This window comes from Gymnoscopelus braueri, assembly GCF_963280865.1.
Source record: "Gymnoscopelus braueri genome assembly, chromosome: 6".
In the NCBI taxonomy this organism is placed as follows: Eukaryota; Metazoa; Chordata; class Actinopteri; order Myctophiformes; family Myctophidae; genus Gymnoscopelus; species Gymnoscopelus braueri.
In genome coordinates, this window is record NC_137607.1 from 4,793,463 (window position 1) to 4,812,842 (window position 19,380).

Below are 19,380 nucleotides of genomic sequence, written 5' to 3' on the forward strand. Positions count from 1 at the left end.
AAAGGATTACAGACAGAATATAGTTGAAAATGGACATATGTGGATACTATGGACCTATGGATAGCCTACGAGCTATGTCAAAAACAAAGAGCAATATATATCATTGATATTGTTATATTTGTGTTTCATTTTTGTGTTGATTCGTTTCCTTCTTTTTACTTAAGTTAATCATTTCTACTGGTATTGTTCTGTATTTGTATGATGATTATTATTATTATATAAACAGGTTGGGTTGTCATGATATTCTTATGTCAAAATATGAATTGCATGACTAATGTTTATGTTATATTGGTCAGTTTCTTTTATTTTTCTCTTGGTGTTGCTGTGTTTATTAACCATGAAATAGTGGACTGTAACTTCTGTTAATTATCAATAAGGGAATCTCAATCATCAAACAAAAAATAAAATAAAAGTAAGGCAGACTGCCACATGCAGTGCCAGGTTTGGATGTGCTTGCAGTTTTTGGAGCCTGATCACCCTACGTCCTACAAATGGGCCTTGAGCTTGTTTGGAGGTCCTAGCAGGGGAGTGGAGCTACTATCACCGATGAGCGCCAGGGAGAAGGTCCTCTGACACCCAGCGCGGAGCTTCGGGAGTGGACACACATGGAGCGGAGAGGGAGGAAGGGGACACCCGCCTAACCAGCCAGATCAGCCGCATCAACCCAGACAGATGCCGCCGTAGATCACCCTCACATCCGATATAATCATTGATCCTCCAGGTATATATGCCTTTCAATTTTCCCATCCCTATCATTCACGGTTTTATTGTCCATTTAAAAATGTATACATCGCATAGCTATATTCATGCATTGCATTGTCCATCTCACATACAAAGTTAAATGTAGTTCTATATCCTAATAATTTTTCTTTTGAACAGTAACTTGGTTTAACAGCAGTTTCTCCCATAATACATTGTTGACATGTAAATTGGTCTCTTTTGATTGGTTCCCACCAGATGGCCAGCCCACGCCCACCCCTCCTCCAAACACACACACGCGTGCGCACGCACGCGCGCGCGCGCGCGCGCACACACACACACACACACACACACACACACACACACACACACTCACTAGGGGGCGAAAACATGATGACTGTGGAGACATAGCTGCATGGAAGATTTTCATTTAATATATATGATTTGATCTGAAATATATGAATCTCTGCTTACTTTTTTGTGTTTGTTCGTTTCCTTCTTTTTATTTAAGTCAATTATTTTCACTGGTATTGTGATATTCTTATGTCAAAATATGAATTGCATGACTAATGTTTCTGTTACATCTTTTCTTTTGTTTTTCTCTTGGTGGTTCGGTGTTTATTACTATTATTATTATTATTATTATAACAGGTTGGGTTGTCATGATATTCTTATGTCAAAATATGAATTGCATGACTAATGTTTCTGTTATACCGTTCTTTCTTTTATTTTTCTCTTGGTGGTGCGGTGTTTATTAACCATGAAATAGTGGACTGTAACTTATGTTAATTATCAATAAGGCAATCTCAATCAACAAACAAAAAAACACACCCTGTGTGAAGTGGGCGGTGTCTTGCTAGCTAATCACAATACTGAATGGAGTCAACCAATCATGTACAAAAGATAAATACATTTATTGAAACACTCTTTATGATGGACAAAACCATAACTTGAAAAAAACAAATTTATGTTTTATGGTTTCTTATATAGGGCTATGCACATGTGTCATGTGACACTGGCCAATCACAGTCCTGAATAGATTGTGATTGGCCAATCACGGTGCAGGATAATTGTACAAATTTCCAAACCTCACTTATAGGGGCGGTTTCACAGCGCAGGATATTTGTACATTTTTCCAAACCTCACTTATAGGGGCGGTTTCACCGCCCAAAAAGAAAAGAAAAGTAAGGCAGACTGCCACATGCAGTGCCATATCTAGATGTGCTTGACCTCCTCCCTACGTACTGCAAATGGGCCTTCAGCTTGTTTGGAGCTCCTATCAGGGGAGCGGAGCTACTATCAACGCTGAGCGCCAGGGGGAACGTCCACTGTGTGGACACTGGACACAGAGAAGGGGGGGAAGGGGAGACCCGCCTACCCGTCAGATCAGCCGAATCAACCCAGCCAGATGCCTCCACAGATAGACCTCACATCCAAGAGATCATGCCAATACTTCAGCTATATGTGCCTCTCAAATTTTCCAACCCTATCATTCACGGTGTTATTGTCCATTTCAAAATGTATATATTGAGTAGCTATATTCCTGCATTGTATTGACCATCTCACATACAAAGTTAATTGTATAGTTCTACATCCTAATCGTTTTTATTTTAAACAGTAAAATAGTTTAACAGCAGTTTGTCCCATAATGCATTGTTGAAATGTAAATTGGTCTTTTTTGATTGGTTCTGTTGCGTGTGGCCATGCCATCATCCTTAATCAATCATTAACCCCCACTGTCTCTCCTCTCACTCAGGCTGGCACACCTGCAGCTGATCTGGGATTGCTGCCGCCCCAATTACAAGCCACTATAAAAGACAGCCAGATTCAGTTCCCCTTCAGACATGGACCCAGCAACAGTGCAGAACCCACACTGTTGGTTAATCAGGATAAAAACAGCTTTCTTAAGTTATTTAGTTTGGCTTGGCGTTGGCTGGTAGTTCTCTCTTTTAGTTTTGTTTTTTGTTTAGTTCAGGGAGGGGGGAGCAGCTTCGGTGTCCCTGTAGGGGCTGGCCTAGTCCCCCCTTCATTCTATTTAGTTTGCGGGCATCTCCAGGCCCCCTTTTGAGTTCCTTCATTATTTGGTAAAGTATATCCAATATGTATCTTTTGTTGTGGGAAGTTAATAAAAAAAAATGTAAACCTTTACCAATGTTTGTGGTGTCCATCTTTATGTTGGGGTCTCCAATTTGAGCCACTGGTTTTGTATTATTGTTTGGAGACCGTAACAGGTTCCCATCAGATGGCCCACACGCACGCACACACACTCTAGGGGGCAAAAACATGATGAGTGTGGAGATATAGCTCCATGGAAGATTTTCATTTAATATATATGATGATATATGATGAATATTATATGAATCTCTGCATACACATGACTTTCATTTCCTTAGTTAATTGTACGTACAGTATCAGTATTCTGATATTAACCTGCGGGCCGCATTAAGTGAAGGTGGGGGGCCGCATGTGGCCCCCGGGCCACCAGTTGCCCATGTATGTTCTAAATTCACGATCTGAGATTCTGAATTCACAAAAAAAGGAGTACTGTGATACGAAAGATGCGGGGGGGGGGGGGGGTGTTCACCTAGGGCCTCGACATATGAGCCAGAACTGGCCCTGATCTCCATATGTGGGCATTTCTCTCTGTCCCTCTGCCCCCACCCTCTCTCTCGCAAGCTCTCTTGCAGGCTCTCTCTCTCCATATTTCTCACACACACACACTGCCGCATTTGCAATGACAGGACGTTGAGTTTTTATGGGACACGATAGTTTATCTTACCATGCATGCTGCTTCAAGTGGATTTGTGTCATTCCTTGTCTTCAATTGTCTTCTTGAAATGACTTATATGTTATGGTGTATGTCAGAAAGATTAAAAGCTATGATTTCATGTACTAACTACAGAGTAGAACAAAAACGAGTCACAGACGCAAAAGTCCTCCACCCCCCCCAGCGCTACATCAAATGTTGGAGACATTGCAGATTTCCAAAACTGTAGCAGCAATTTTCTGTTTTAACAGGGTACTAGATAGTGAAATGGCCAGATCTTCATACCCTCTTTCTCTCTACGAGGCTCCACTACACCGAATGGCATAGATAGAGGGGTGGGAAGGTCCCTATTTAACCACGTGATCCCAAGCATCCTTTCTTAGGGGAATATTCGCCGAAAGTAATCTACAAGCTCATAAGGCAATTCAATTCAAGTACAGAGCTAGCCCGAGTCAACAAAGTATTAGTCTACTAAGTATAGAGGGTTTAAGTGGTTAAAGAAGATATAGCAATACATAATCGTCAAACCAACGAACAGGAAAAGTAGAGAAAGCCTCGCATTCAAGTGTTGAGGTGTCCCAGGGACAACTGTAGGACGTCTTCTACTGATGTTGAAGGAAGTCCCAATGAAAGGAAACGGAAAGATACCGATCCCCGCTGACATCTGGATTCCATCGTCAAAGCCAAAGCCTTGAAATCTACCCCGGTTCTCTGGCTCGGGTCTCTCTCCTTGTGGCCGTGGGGGTATTCTTTGTCTCGGGTCCTCCTGGCCTGCGCTCCCACGTCCATATAAAGGTATAACTCTGTCTCTGCTGACGCCAGCGTTGCACACCGGACACACCTGTCTGTTTGGTCTGGTCTCCAGCCACTGATGCAAGCAGGGCCAACAGAAAAGGTGTCCACAAAGGGTGATCACTGCGTCGCTGGAGGCGTCCAGGCATATGTTGCATTCAAAGGTGCCGTTCTGGTTGTCTCCGCCGCCCGCGGTCGAGGTGCTGGACCCTTCAGGGTTTGGGCTCTCGGCGTTCGCGGAGCCAGAGGCTGGAGAGGCGTTCTCCATTACGATGGACAGACAAGAGGTGGGTCGGCGTGGTGATACAGCTGGCAGCCGCCTCTTCAAAGTGTGTGTTTAAAAGATGCTGCAGTGGCAGCTTAAGTGGGTGGTTGGATTACAGGTTCATCTGTTGTTTCTTTTTAACCTATTGTTTTATATCTTATACCCTTTATAATGTTAATTGGGATGTCACGCTGAGCTTGACCAATCCACGAAGCTGATGTGTTGGGCCCACCCCTAATATGGCATTTAAAGCATTCTGGAGCTTGCCTTTCCCTTGGGACCTGGACACAAACTTGTGTCCAAAAAAAGTGTTAACAGGTAATGTAAGTCAATGTGGTCTATATTGGCTACACGCTAGATCTGCTACAGTAGATCTGCTAGATCCTCACGCTTCATTACTTCATGTACAGATCTGCTAGATCCTCAAGCTTCATTACTTCATGTAACAAGTTCTTCCTTTCCTTATGTGGATTTGCAAAGTGACCCCCATTCTGTTAGAGAGTCGGTAGGATTATCTGGGTTCTTGGGGATGGCTGGGAAGATGGACTGCATCTCGTGTCTTAACTCCGACAGACCATGAATTCCCGGGGACTTCCACACAATAAAGCTGAGCAGACCTACTCCACACCAGGGATACAGGGGGCCCCCAGCCCAGACCTACTCCACACCAGAGATACAGGGGGCCCCCAGCCCACAGGGATACAGGGGGCCTCCAGCCCAGTGCCCTCAGTGCCTTGCTCTATTCTAGCCTATCCCTCCCAGCAAGCACAATGACGTCATGATGACGTTATGATGAGGTCTTCCGGTGACGTTTAGGACTAGGCCAGATCACAGCCCGTATGGGGATGATCTTTACGTCATTTCCAGGACGTCATCACCAGGACATCATATGGCCTTTTTTTGTTTGACAGCCATTTTGGGTGATGAGAAAGCCGTTTAGATGGTGTTCCGCTCAACACGCCATCAACGACTTTCAGCTTTTGCAGCCAGTGTGGGTGATGAAAAAGCCGTTTGGATGTTGTCCCGCTCAACACGTCCAAATCATCCCCATATGGGCTGTGATCTGGCCTAGTCCAGAGCGTCACCGAAGGACGTCATCATGACGTCTTTCAGTGACGTTCACGACCAGGCCAGATCACGGCCCATGTGGGGATAATTTGGACGTCATCACCAGGACATCTTATGGACGGCTTTGTTGTGACCTCAATCAGCCGCTTATTAGCCTACGGCCAGTGTGGGTGATGAAAAAGCCGCGTAGATGACGTCTCGCTCAACACGTAATCATGACGTCTTTCAGTGACGTTCACGACTAGGCCAGATCACGGCCCATGTAGGGATGATTTGGACGTCATCACCAGGACATCTTATGGACGGCTTTGTGGTGACCTCAAACAGACGCTATTACGGCCAGTGTGGGTGATGAAAAAGCAGCTTAGACGACGTCCTGGAAATTACGTCAAAATCATATCGGCTGTGATCTGGCCTTGTCCTGAACGCCATTGAAAGACGTCATGATGACGTTGCTCAGTGACGTTCAGGACAAGACTAGATCATGGCCAATATGGGGATGATTGCAACGTCATCACCAGGCCATTGTATAGACAGCTCTTTAGTGACCTAAAACAGACGTCCAATTTGGGTGATTAAAAAATCGCTTAAATGATGTCCTGTAAATTATGTCATATAAGCGACCCCATATCAGCTGTGACTGGCCTAGTTCTGAACGTCACTGAAAGACGTCACCACAACGTTATCTGGCTTTGTATCAAGTCGTCATGTACATTTATACAAGACACTGATATTGATCTGATTGCATGCAGCATAGTGTCAAAGAGCAATGTATTGTATAGGCCTGAAGTCTGGTTGCCTATGAGAGCCATGACAACTCTCTATTGGATCAACCAACATCAACACTCCCATACCAACACATACTATACATAAGAATGGGAAAAGGGGAGAGGCAGTGACCAAATGAACAGACATTTAAACTTATGGTTTTACTTACAAATTTACATAAAAAAACATGAATCACCAAATAACACCACAACAAAACACTAAACACAATGACCCATAACATAACCCCTATACTCATTCCCATATTCAAATAATTACAAAAATAAGAACAATAATACACAGTCCTTAGTGCCCCAGTGCATGCAGGGAAATGGACTTCCTCTAGCGCCGTCCATATGATGTCCTCCTGGTGATGACTTCAAGATCATCCCCATTTCGGCTGTGATCTGGCCTAGTGCTGAACGTCACCGGAGGACACCATCATAATGTCATCATTGAGTCATCATGGCGTCATCATGACGTCTTGATTTTGACGTCATTTCCAAGACGTCATCTAAACAACTTTATAATCACCCAAACTGCAAACTGGCCGTATATCAGGCTGTTTTAGGTCACTAAAAAGCCGACCATACAATGTCCTAGTGATGACGTCAAGATCATCCCCATATCGGCCATGATTTGGCCTAGTCCTGAACATAACTGAAAGACATTGTAACAAACTTTGTAATCACCCAAACTGCCGTAAAAAGGCGTCATACATTGATTGTCATGGTGATGACGTCCTGTAAATGACATCAAGATCAGAGATCATCCCCATATCCATATCTGCTGTGATATCCTAGTAGACAAATGATGTCCACAAAATCTTCCAATTAAATCAGCTTGTGCAATTTTTTTTATTGTGTCACACAAAAGCTGGCAAATAATCCGACTTTGAATAAGAACAGGCCAGGATTTTAAAATACGTGATTTTACCATTACAACAATTTAGTTATCCCCCGTCTAGGAGATTTCAGTGGAAACGTATGTTAGTTGAAAAAAGGTGATATTCTGGGCCAGATCTAACTAGACATAATAGGACTTGATCAAACCCCATTCATTGGCTCACTGGTCCAGGTTCGTCCATGTTTTGTTGGGAAAGACTTTGCCTCCTTAACTTTGAAAAGTCAATCTATGCAAGGACACATTGTTATGTCCGTCTGTAAACAGCTAATCTCCCCCCTCCCCAGGACACAACTGATACAAAGTTTTAAGTTTAAAAACACACAAAGGCATCAATAGCTCTTGAACCGTAGGTCATGCAATCAAAATCTCTGGATGCCTTGGATTATGATGCAACACCAAATATAGGCCCTGGCCATTTTTGCCAGGCTAGAATTTCCCCATTTCACGTTTTCTTTTTTAACCATTAGTGAAACCACACAAATTACTTAAATATAAAATATAAACCCTTTTGTCATTGAGAATAAACCAACAGCACACGTTTTAAGTTCCGTTGCAATTGTTTTAGTGAACAAATGTCATATTCAACACACAAAGCGGTTCATCAAACTCAATTCAACACCAAAATGAACCAAAAACCAACTCAATTGATCAACAGTTTAAAAAAGAAACAAAAAAAAACAAAATATAATTCATAGAAACACAAAACCCAGGTTACGTGTGTAACCCCTCGTTTTTTGCTAGTCCTCCTTTCAAATATTGTTCAAAAGTGTGATGAAAGGCTAGGCAACCCGGCCTGGTGGGGATCTGCGCTCCGAGAAGCACACTTTTTTTTGGTTACTCTGTCACTACCAGCAGTAGATTTCTTTCCCCTTCAAAGTAAAAGTGACTGAACTGCAGTGATTTATGTAGCCTTGGTGGCCACTGACCAAGCTGTGGGAATAGAACAGAGGATTACATTTTCCTCCCGGACTCACGGCCCGCGAGTTGTAATTTTACTCCTGCTATCAACCCCGATTAAGAACATAATCCTGGCTTTAATGGTATACGATCTTAATTAAAACCAATATTATTTGGTTTCGCTATTGTATTTATTATTATAGCAGCACGTGTGTTCAGTGCACAAACACGTTGATCAGTGTGCATGCATGTATGTTGTTAGTAAGCCAGCAATATGTTAGGGTCAGGGGTCATCACCATGCAAGCTTGTGATGGACATTTTCATCAATATACTATTTTTGCCACAGACATACAAAATAAGTGATCAATATATAATTTTTTTTACCAGAAATACATAATGAACTCATAATGTGCCCTATTGTCTATGCCAATAGAGCACCGAAGTCCTGACGTGACTCGTTCATCCCCAGGTTTGCGGAAGTAATTTCTCTATGGAGAATAACATTGGGTCATCTTAGAATCGTCTCATATAAGAATTGTGGTCCAAAAATAAACACCGCGTGTCGGCGTTATTGTCAGGGAGGGGGTTCTGTATCGTTTATGATAGTCAGTCACTTATATTTGATACAGTCTGTTTCTGGCGAAAATGTAACTAATTCGGCGGAAGTAACATTAGCGTTTTCTCACCGTCAGTTGATGCTTCATATCCATAAGAGTCAACACGCCGGGGTCATTTGTTTATTTTTGGAACACAGTTCTTATTTGACGCGATATTAAATACGTCTATGGGATTCAGAACGGGGGTGGAAAACTGCGAACCAGGTAGACAAACAAAGGATGTGTAAATGACGTCAGACTTCGGCGGTCTATGTGCTAGACATTTTACAATGATAGTATATCTGCATTAACCACTGAATAACAAAGAAATATAAGCCATTGTTTTAAAAGCCAATCTACAAGCTCACAACACAATACATCATGACATGTTGAGAGATTGTAGATCTGTTTTTTTTTTAAACATTTCAGAAATGTTTCTAATTATTTATTTATTTACTTAGCCTATAATGACATGCCCAAAATGGGGATGGCAGGGTTAAAGAGGTTACCTATTCTGAAGAAAACCTTAAGACTGCCAGGAGGCTAAGACGTATTAAATGTGGTCTATTCCGTATTTGGGATTTCAATAATTGGTTCTTATCAGTACAGTTAGTGCTTCCATCACACATTACATGAGCAAAGGGCCATTTGGGTGCGGGTCATATGGTTATTATCGGAGGGCAGTGTTACTTGAGGTCAGGTGCAGATCAAGTTCTACCAGTTCTACCATAGCAATCGTAGCTTCGATAGTTGTGGTTTCTTTCCATTACGAGATACGTAATGGACGTGATATCTTGATGAGAAATCTTCTATCATGATGAGGAAGTCTTAGACCTTGCATAGTTGTGACGTAAGATATGTGGAACAATAGAAAAAGAAAGGTCAGAGTCAAAACCATAATAATACGTACATGATGAGTGATTAGATAAGGATAAAGGGCATGACAGGATTTAAAGAATGCAGTGTCACAACTAGGTTCATGCAAGGGCTCCTAACTTTGATCAGAGGTGAGCAAATGTACAAGCTGGAGGTCTGATGGTGATTGTGGACCGCAGGCTGTGGATCAAGGGTTTCCACTGCTTATGATTGTGGAGTGTTATTATAGTTAAATATTGTTATTTTTGGACACTTTGAAACTCTTTCTCTCAATGGTGAAAATCTTTTTCAACAAGCTTTACTTGTCCAGTTCGGCCCTCATTTGCTTTTGTAGCAAATGGATCTGAACAGATCTATTTTCGATCTTTTCATAGTTTAATTGTCTGACCACACCACATATGAATCCATTGTCTTAAAACATAGAAGGTTTCTCCAACAAAGGATTAAACACACATTTTGCTATTTTCAGGTTGCTATTAGCTATTATCAAACATTACTTCTAACCGTCTTGTCCTCACCTGATGCAATCATGTACAGTACCTTGTACAATACCACAAATCTCCTGCAACATATTAATGAGCATGTCATCCCGACACTTTACAAGTCACCAAAATTATTCAAACCAATTTTAATTCAAAGATTAGATTGTGAATATTTAGTATGTTTTTACATTGTCATGAAAAAAATTTTATACAGACTATAATTTGTATTTATTAAAAATAAATACAATTAAATAAAATGGGCGAAGTCTTACCACGGACACTTTTGTCCGTGTACGGACATGTTGATGACCCGTGGTTAGGGTAGTTACACATTCAGATACATTAAATATTTTAATAATAACCACTTAAACTCTAGATCTCCGATGCTAGCGGTTTTGACATACTGATGGAGTATATTATAGTATATTGTGGGTAGTATATCGAGATGACAGATATGGGACATTAAAAAGGATAAATTAAACAAATGGGACACTTTATTAGAACACAAAAAAAATCGCTACAGCTTCAGTAGTTAACCAGTGAAATTACGGTATTTTACAATGCCTCTCATTGAGATTGCATTGAGAGCTGCAGTTCATCGTTCTAAAGGACCTTGAGTAGCGGCGCTGTCTCAAAAGTGTGCGTGAATTTGTAAGCCTTCCGCTTCCGGCCGTGTGTCTCTATTGAGACGTTTAGATTCTGTGGTCTGAAGGTCAAAGTTCACTGGCTCTATTAGCTCAGTTTAAAAGTAATTTCAGTACTTGGGTGGAGGACCTGGGTTTGAATCCCTGGGAAAAAAACTGAGTCCAAGTTTTCACTCTACACCACATATCTTTGGTGAATGTTTACAGAATAGGAACGCTAGGGTTAATACAATCATTTCTCCTGTCATTAATGTAGGATATCTCAAAATCACAATGTAAAACAACATACAAAAAGAAAGTGGTATTATTGTAATAACCACATGAACCTAGCGTCCGTACAAGTTCACGCAGCACGTTGTAAGCTTGTAGATTTGACAGAAGAGTAGGACCTGGATGACATGTGAATATTCCTCTGAAAATATCAGTTTTTGACATTTCTGCCTACAGTATAAGGCCTTATACTGTATATAAAAGACTGCTTATTCACAATAGAACTTTCTAGAATATAATAGTGTCTTTAGCTTGGAGGGACTAAAGAGAGTGTAGATTAACTACTATGTAAATAAAACTAAGGCTTTATATAAGAAATGAAATGGCATACAATATTGTACAGAAATGATCTTTTAGCATCATTTGGCATTCATGCGTTTTTGCTGGTATGCTATTGCTCAATAATACTGAATAACAACAATAGAATCCCGGTCTTTTCCTTACACACGGTTTTAGCTGCAAAGCATTGTAAGACCTGCAGTTTCTTGTGTTAACCCTTTGAATTGAAACTTTTCTTTTTGTATTGCCTAACAACGTCAATCAATGTTGTACAAATGAAATCAATATCAATAGACTATTAAATGAAATCGATCTTTTTAACTCACTTTTTAACTGTAAATAATAATATATGAATTCATATATTTCAATCAATCATGCAAAATGAATTAACGTCACAAAATTACTACTGTATGTAACCCATTAAGTTACAACAGGGAGAGTTTGCCCAGGGCTTCATCCAAGCTAGAACCACCACTGTCCATAAGATTTGTGGACTTTGTGGAATAAAAATCTTCCAGGGTGATCCGTGTGTTCCAGCCTTGGTTCAGAGTAAACTTGTAGACACTTACGATGAGACCAGGAAACATCTTCATCAGGTCAATCTTAGCAGCAGCCTCAGCACTGTAAACACACAATGCAGTGATCACTGAACACTAAATGTTATGATGAACACACTGACATCTTTGTCTAATGCTCCACACGTCCTAGACTCTTCTCTATTCTCTAAAACACCCAGGACAATGCTCCACACGTCCTAGACTCTTCTCTATTCTCTAAAACACCCAGGACCACGCTCCACACGTCCTAGACTCTTCTCTATTCTCTAAAACACCCAGGACAACGCTCCACACGTCCTAGACTCTTCTCCCTTCCCTAAAATATACTGGACAACGCACCGCACGTCCTCTATCGATTGATGCTAGCGACTAACCACGTTGATGACCATGAGTTCTCATGTTTCCTAGCTTGTTTTTCTTGACCACAAATGTTAAGAATGTAATTTATATAGTTATTTAGACAGATGCTAAGTTAATTGTTTACCTCGTAGCCTATCCTAGTTTGTTGAGGTAGGCCTATACTACACTGTCTCTCTGCATTCCATGTATATGATTATTTAGCTTTATTTACATTTATTGTAAGTCTCTCTGGATAAGAGCATCTGCTAAATGACTAAATTGTAAACTATAAATTGTAATCATTGACAAGCTTCAATACAAGAGAACATCATTTATACAAATCTGAACCAACATCTCTAGCGCTGTGTCTCTTGATTGTGACCATGATCTTTCAACTTTCTTTTTGGATCCACACCCAGAGAAGTGATCACACTTTAGGTAATACAAATAGAAAATATGATTTTACTGAAGAATTAATTTTAGCGGCTACACTTTGTTTTGTTTTGATCAAAATTCAACTTACTGGTGCTGATGGATATTGCGTATGAAGCGCAGCAGTCCAAACCCATCATCATGGTAGGGAAACTTCTTCCTCCTTTTCTCCATCTCCTCAAACACCTCCTGCGGCAACTGGAAAAACACACAACTTAAAGATGAAATGGACTTGTTGTCTAATGGGCACATAGACACACCTGAGCCCCACATGATTTAGTCTAATGGACACAAAGACACACCTGAATCCCACATGATTTAGTCTAATGGACACAAAGACACACCTGAATCCCACATGATTTAGTCTAATGGATACATAGACACACCTGAACCCCACATGATTTAGTCTAATGGACACAAAGACACACCTGAACACCACATGATTTAGTCTAATGGACACAAAGACACACCTGAACCCCACATGATTTAGTCTAATGGACACAAAGACACACCTGAACCCCACACGATTTAGTCTAATGGACACAAAGACACACCTGAACCCCACATGATTTAGTCTAATGGACACATGGACACACCTGAACCCCACATGATTTAGTCTAATGGACACATGGACACACCTGAACCCCACATGATTTAGTCTAATGGACACAAAGACACACCAGGCTGAAGCCCACATGATTTAGTCACCTTTTCTTTCATTGTGTCTTTCCATGTGCTGAACAGTCCCTCCTCAGCACACTGGTTCCATACCTCCATGAGGTTCTGGTGGTCAGGGTTGTCATAGTGCTTGTCTATTTCCTTTTCATTTGCAACTTTATCCAGGAAATCAACTCTCCTGGAAGAATTTACAAATAAAAAAATAGCCAAATTAGCTGATCTACAAGCTCCCAATGTGTCGCAATGTGAGCCGTTGTGAGCTTTGGCTATTTTCAAACCAGGTTAAATTGAGCTGTGGTTGTGATTAAGCCATCATATTAAGTACAAATAACATTGATCAAAGCTAGTACTAGTACTAGTACTAGTACTAGTACTAGTACTAGTACTACTGTATGTGCAATGAAAAATATTTGCTTACATTTGGTTTGTCCAGAAGTAGGGATGAGCCAAGCATTCCTCCACTGTAGGTATTTTCTTTGGGTCTTCATCGATCATCCTCTCGATGAGATCCTTGGCAACCACATCCTGAACATGGTCCAGTTTGTACTTTCCATCGAGAATGTTGCCTTCACATCTAGCTGATGTACCAAATGGATGGTGTCCTCCAGAAAGGATGTAATATGACAACATCCCAGCCACCTTTAGAACGAACATGAACATTTAGTGACATATTTTGTTGTTCTTCTCATTTATTATTTATTATTGTTCTCATGCAGAATAAGAACAAACCTGGATGTCAGCACTTCTTTTATACGGTACATGTTCATCACCATCGTCTTCATTAATGGTCTCCTTCGCCATCCAGCATTTTGTTCCTGCACTTCTTGTTGAATATGTTGTTTGTCCTCTGGGCAGCCGTCTGCTTATTCCAAAATCTGCCAACCTGGCCTTCCTTGTAACATCTGCAGGGTAAATTGGGTAGATACATATAAAATATATATTTTAAATAACTAGAAATACATTATCTGCTTGTCTTATTTTTCTTCTGTATAGCTTACCAATCAAGACATTCTGGGGCTTGATATCCCGGTGGAGAATTGGAGGATTCTGCTGATGGAGTACCTTTAAGCTAGTGAGAACCTGATTTACAATCACCTGGCCACAAAGACGGCCTCCAGGAAATTCAATTCCTCTCTTGAGGTAATCTTCCAGTGAGTATTCACATAACTGAAGAACAAGGTATCCAAAGGTCTCATCCTCTAGAAAGTCCACATATCGTACAATCGAATTATCATCAAGCTCTGGAAGACGTAAAAAGTCTTTCTCGTTATTCAGCACTTGATAGTTGAATTTAGTCATTCTCTTCACTGCAACTTCAGTGCCATCCTTTCTTAAACCCAAGAAGACCTCAGTTCCATCACTTCCACCTGCTATGCGGAATTCATCATCTTTCCCGATCACAACATTCCCAACTTTGACAACTTTGTCACCCTCATGAGTGTCCGCAAGCTTCTCTAACTGTTGACTCCACCTTTTACTGATTCTGTGCCATTCTCGTGTTTTTTTTGATGGCTCTGTTTTGGTCGTTTTAATTTCTGAGATTGGTTTGCTGAGATGCTTTTGCAGTTGTATAAGCCTGTCTTTCATATATCTTCTTCCCTCCATATTTCTGCACATGTAATTACATCCCCAGGCACATGATCTATTCCCATTGATGTAAAGAGGTTAGAGGTGTGTACAAATGGAAGCAGGTTTGCCTGTGTGGCATATGCGTACATCCTCACCACTAGTTTTTTACATTTCACAGAAGGAATAATTGCTGTGCAAAGTTTGTTGATGAAGTCCTGATTCCATCCATTGTTGACTTTCGTTTTCTGTGTAATCACATAGAGTGTTGACAGAACATTCTTTCTGTCACTTTTTCTTGTGGAAAGGAGACCCAGCAGTTGGGGGATCAGAGCCAGTGATGCCTCACTGGGTATCTCTTCCATTGTGCTGAAAATCATTCGGAGAACTCTAACTGCGGTATTGGGAAAATGATATATCATTTTGGGAAATCGGTTGACTACATTTTCAATGTAGAAGTTCAGTTTGTTATTGTCCTTCAGCCACTCAATACATTTGTGATGGTATCCATCTCTTTGTGATCTAGCAGTATTTAACAGAATATCAATCCCGTTCAGGTGGTTATGGGGATTCTCCTCCAGCATGTGACTCCCAAAAATTTCAAAAACTTCTCTTTTCTGGGATACAGCCATTTGCACATCAAATAAAAGTTTTGTTTTGGAATACATTTCCCCATCGCTCGTTACGAGCACATCAAGCAATTTAGTAATTTTTTAATTGTACTTATGATGTTGAGGATGACTATTAGGGAGTGGAGTTGTCAATTCACCAGCATCAATAAGGACTTTCATAATATCTTGCCTGTCATTGATGGCAGCAGTTTGAAGTGGTGTCAACTTTGTTCTGGAATGAACCAGCGGTTTTGTCTTTGCTCCCGCTTTAATTAGTCTCCTCACAAAGTCAACCGGTGCTGATTCACAGGCATAATGCAGAGGAGCCGGGCCATTTCCAGTCCAATCTGGGTCTGCACCCTCTGTCAGGAGGAAGTCACAAATGTCCATCTTGTGAAATACTACAGCAGCTGACAAGGGAGATACAGAACCCTTCACCTCTTTGCATGGGTAAAGTTTATTAATATCTTCCACTTTAACTAAAGTCTTCAGATTGTCGAGGTCATTGTTGATAATGAGCTGTATTATAGGATGTGTTTCTTCTGAAAACCGATCCATTTCTTTGCTTCAGAATATCTGTGAGGAGACAGAATTGTGAGGTCAATACACCTGCTCTGATATGTTTTTAGATTTTTTTTTATTTAAACATGAGATCTGCAATCGCAGGCTGTCAAGCAGCTATAAAACGTAGGAATGCTGGTTGTAACAATGCTTTCTGATAGCAACACCACAATACCATCAACACCACTATGAAATGACAACTGTCTTTCCTTTAGTTAATGGTTATGTTTGGCTCTGCACGTTAAAAAGTGCATTTTAGTCTACTCAAATGTCTGACAAGACATTACTCTTTAATCAAATATGTTGACACAAAAGTGGCCATAAGTGGCCTAGATACAAAAAATTTAGTCAAGGTCAAACTTTATTGTCACATATCCAATTTAACAAAGCCCTAAAAGCCCACAAGAACTGCAGTCAGACAGTGCACACTAGCCTGATTATCAGACTGAAGCTGCGTGGAGCTTCAGTCTGAAATTGGCTGCACTGTAGTCGATTACTTGGAGGAGGGGATTAGCATTTCCCTAAACCAATCACAAGAGATCCAAGGATGCGCCTACATGTGACGTCGCAGGCCGATCCGCCTGATTTTTCACATTCCAGCCTGATTGGCGAATTCCAAACATTGCTGGCCCACACTAACCTACCTGGCCTGGCGGAGACCTGTGCTCCGAGGAGCACTTTTTCTAGTTTGTACACAATTTGTGCGTGATGTTTGGACAATATTTGTAGGAGTAATAAAAAAATAAGTTTTGCAAACATCTTCGTCCTGGTGGCGCCCTGGTGGCAATGTTAAAAGGGTGGCATATGTGGCCTCAACGTAGTGCAAATGTGAATGCAAAGTTTCACCGCAATCGGACGCTGCGTTCATATATATAGAGAGATCATGTCTACCGATTTGTGTGAAATTTGGATAAAATCTGAAGGAGTAATAGCAAAAAAATTGTTTTATATAAGTTGGCCTCCTGGTGGCGCTATAAAAGGCAGATGTGAAAAATGCAGGGCAAAGGTTTTTCCTTGGCCTCTAGGGAGTGCACATACAACATTTTACACAGATCGGTGCAGTCTTAGGTAAAACCACGAATCAGCCTGTTATAGCGCCACCATGAGGCTGATTTGAACATTTTCAAGTGGCATTTCTTCCTCTGCCCAGTGAGAATGTGCGTGCAAAGAAATTGCATGCTGTGTTCTCTATTTGAAGCATTTTGTTCAAAACGGACCAATCCTGCAAACTTTGGAAGCCATTTTTATCAGGATGGAATATGAAAAATATGAAAAAAATATTTTGTTTAATGACTATAGAGATACTGTGTACCGATTCGCGTGACGTTTGTACAAAAAATTTGTCTTGCAAAAAGCGGCCTCCTGGTGGCGCTATAACAGGCCCATGTGAAAAATTTGGAGCAGTGGTTCTGAATTGGCATCCAGGGAGTGTACGCGGACAGTTTTGCTGCGATCAAGTCAACGGTGCCAGAGATTAGCTGTCCACGGACGGACGGACAGGCGACGGACGGACAGGGTGCAAAACATACTCTCAATGAGACAATGACAGCTTCATAAAAGTGTGTTTAAAAACAGAACAATTTTGACCCTCTCACAGAGAATAATACCAGCAGAATCAAACCACATTCATGACATAATTATAATGCATTGTTTTAAATAGTCAAATTATGACATGATAATTAGATTCTTGAAATTATGTTTGACAAAACCATAATCTGTTCTCCCTCTCTAGCAATTAAAACACGGACACTGCAATGATTCTAAACCTGGATTAGGAAGGAGTTTTGTAACAGCTGCCAGAGCAATTATACAACAATCAGATAATGTGCTGTTTTATACTTTTATAATGTGTGCCATATTAGTGGCACACACATTGTGCCACTAATGTACTTTATTACCACAACCCAAGCTATAAACTTTGGTATAATCATGGACTCAGACCTGAATGTTAACAGCCACATTTACCACAATCACAAAGTCAGCCTACTATCACCTTAAGTGTAAATCACAGATTAAATGATTTATATTATGTCTCAGCAGGATTTAGAAAAACTTGCCCATGCGTTCATCTTCAGTAGACTTGACTATATTTGTTTATAATGATGACTACTACTTTCACCGGCTCCCTGTCTGTCAAAGAAGTGATTTCAAACATCTCTGATTGAATGAACCATCCAGACCTCTCATAAATTCAACTAATATACGTAGGTCCACTCCGCAATACAAAAAAAAGAAAATAAAAAAGGTCTGACACGTACAGTACAAGCCTCGTACAGTGCGTACAGTACAAGACTCATACAGTACAGTATGTACAGTACAAGACTCGGCTGAAATAAATTGGTTGTTTGACTCAAGAGCAATAAAATCTTACCTGGTAGCCTGAGCAGTTGTGTAGTTGGTTGTGATGTTTGTCTAACAGCCAGTCAGTATCTGTTGGAGTGAAGTGTTGATGTCTGTAAAACCCTATTGGAACAAAGAGACACATAATTCATGGTATTTCACATATTTTAATTAACATAATTATAAAAAATACGATCATGAACAAAAGCAAAACATCACTCAGATTGATATGTTTTGGTTGCTTCAAGTCATACACATCAAATTAAAGAAACAATGAGGATATTAAAGAAACAGGTAAGATATTAGCCCATCAGATCAACACTGTTCTTAGCTAGTGACTTCAATCATTCAAAAACAACTTGATAAAAGCCAAAGTATGAAAGTCTAAACATTAACATAATGCATCCAGGTATCATCTGGGCTATTTACAGTTTAGCACAGCATTTACAGTTGTAATTATATAGAACATGTTATGACACCCACCTCTCTTCACGCAGGAGGAAGTAAAAAGGGAGACACAAGGCTGTGATGAGGTTTATAGGAGCAGAACTGTGTAAACATTAACTCTGGAGACCTAATCAGTCGCACGCACGCACGCACGCACGCACGCACGCACGCACGCACGCACGCACGCACGCGCGCGCGCGCGCACACACACACACACACACACACACACACACACACACACACACACACACACACAGTAATAAATACAATAAGCTATGTAGTGATATAAAGCTTGTGTAATTATACATAAACTATACAATATAGACTGTTTAACATGAACATGACTCTGAGTGCCACAGAACGTCTAAGACGTTCTAGACGTTCTGTGATAATTTTTTTTTTTTTTTAAAGAAATTCAGAACCCAAGATATGATGATTTGAAGATTTGCTGCTCCATTCACTCTTTGTCTAACTTCTTACTGAAAAAGGCTGTATCTCGGCTCCTAAGCACTTTTTTTTTTACAATGAATTTTGGTTGTGGC

General features: G+C 40.7%; 2 protein-coding genes across 2 annotated transcripts; both read right to left on the reverse strand.

Annotated features, from left to right (window-relative positions):
• Positions 1-485: 485 nt before the first annotated feature.
• On the reverse strand, positions 486-4,526 carry LOC308086422 (E3 ubiquitin-protein ligase RNF185-like; the record flags this gene model as incomplete). Its single annotated transcript, XM_080429944.1, has 3 exons — positions 486-587; positions 1,941-2,038; positions 4,115-4,526. The coding sequence occupies 3 exons, from the start codon at positions 4,524-4,526 to the stop codon at positions 486-488; spliced, it is 612 nt and encodes a 203-aa protein (XP_080286070.1).
• A 6,461-nt stretch (positions 4,527-10,987) lies between these two features.
• On the reverse strand, positions 10,988-18,516 carry LOC308086719 (serine/threonine-protein kinase/endoribonuclease IRE1-like). Its single transcript, XM_080430370.1, has 7 exons — positions 18,423-18,516; positions 14,312-16,066; positions 14,043-14,215; positions 13,732-13,952; positions 13,344-13,491; positions 12,727-12,833; positions 10,988-11,928 (listed from the first exon to the last, which is right to left on the reverse strand). The coding sequence occupies exons 2-7, from the start codon at positions 14,928-14,930 to the stop codon at positions 11,733-11,735; spliced, it is 1,464 nt and encodes a 487-aa protein (XP_080286496.1). The 5' UTR covers positions 14,931-16,066; positions 18,423-18,516; the 3' UTR covers positions 10,988-11,732.
• Between the last annotated feature and the right edge of the window lie 864 nt (positions 18,517-19,380).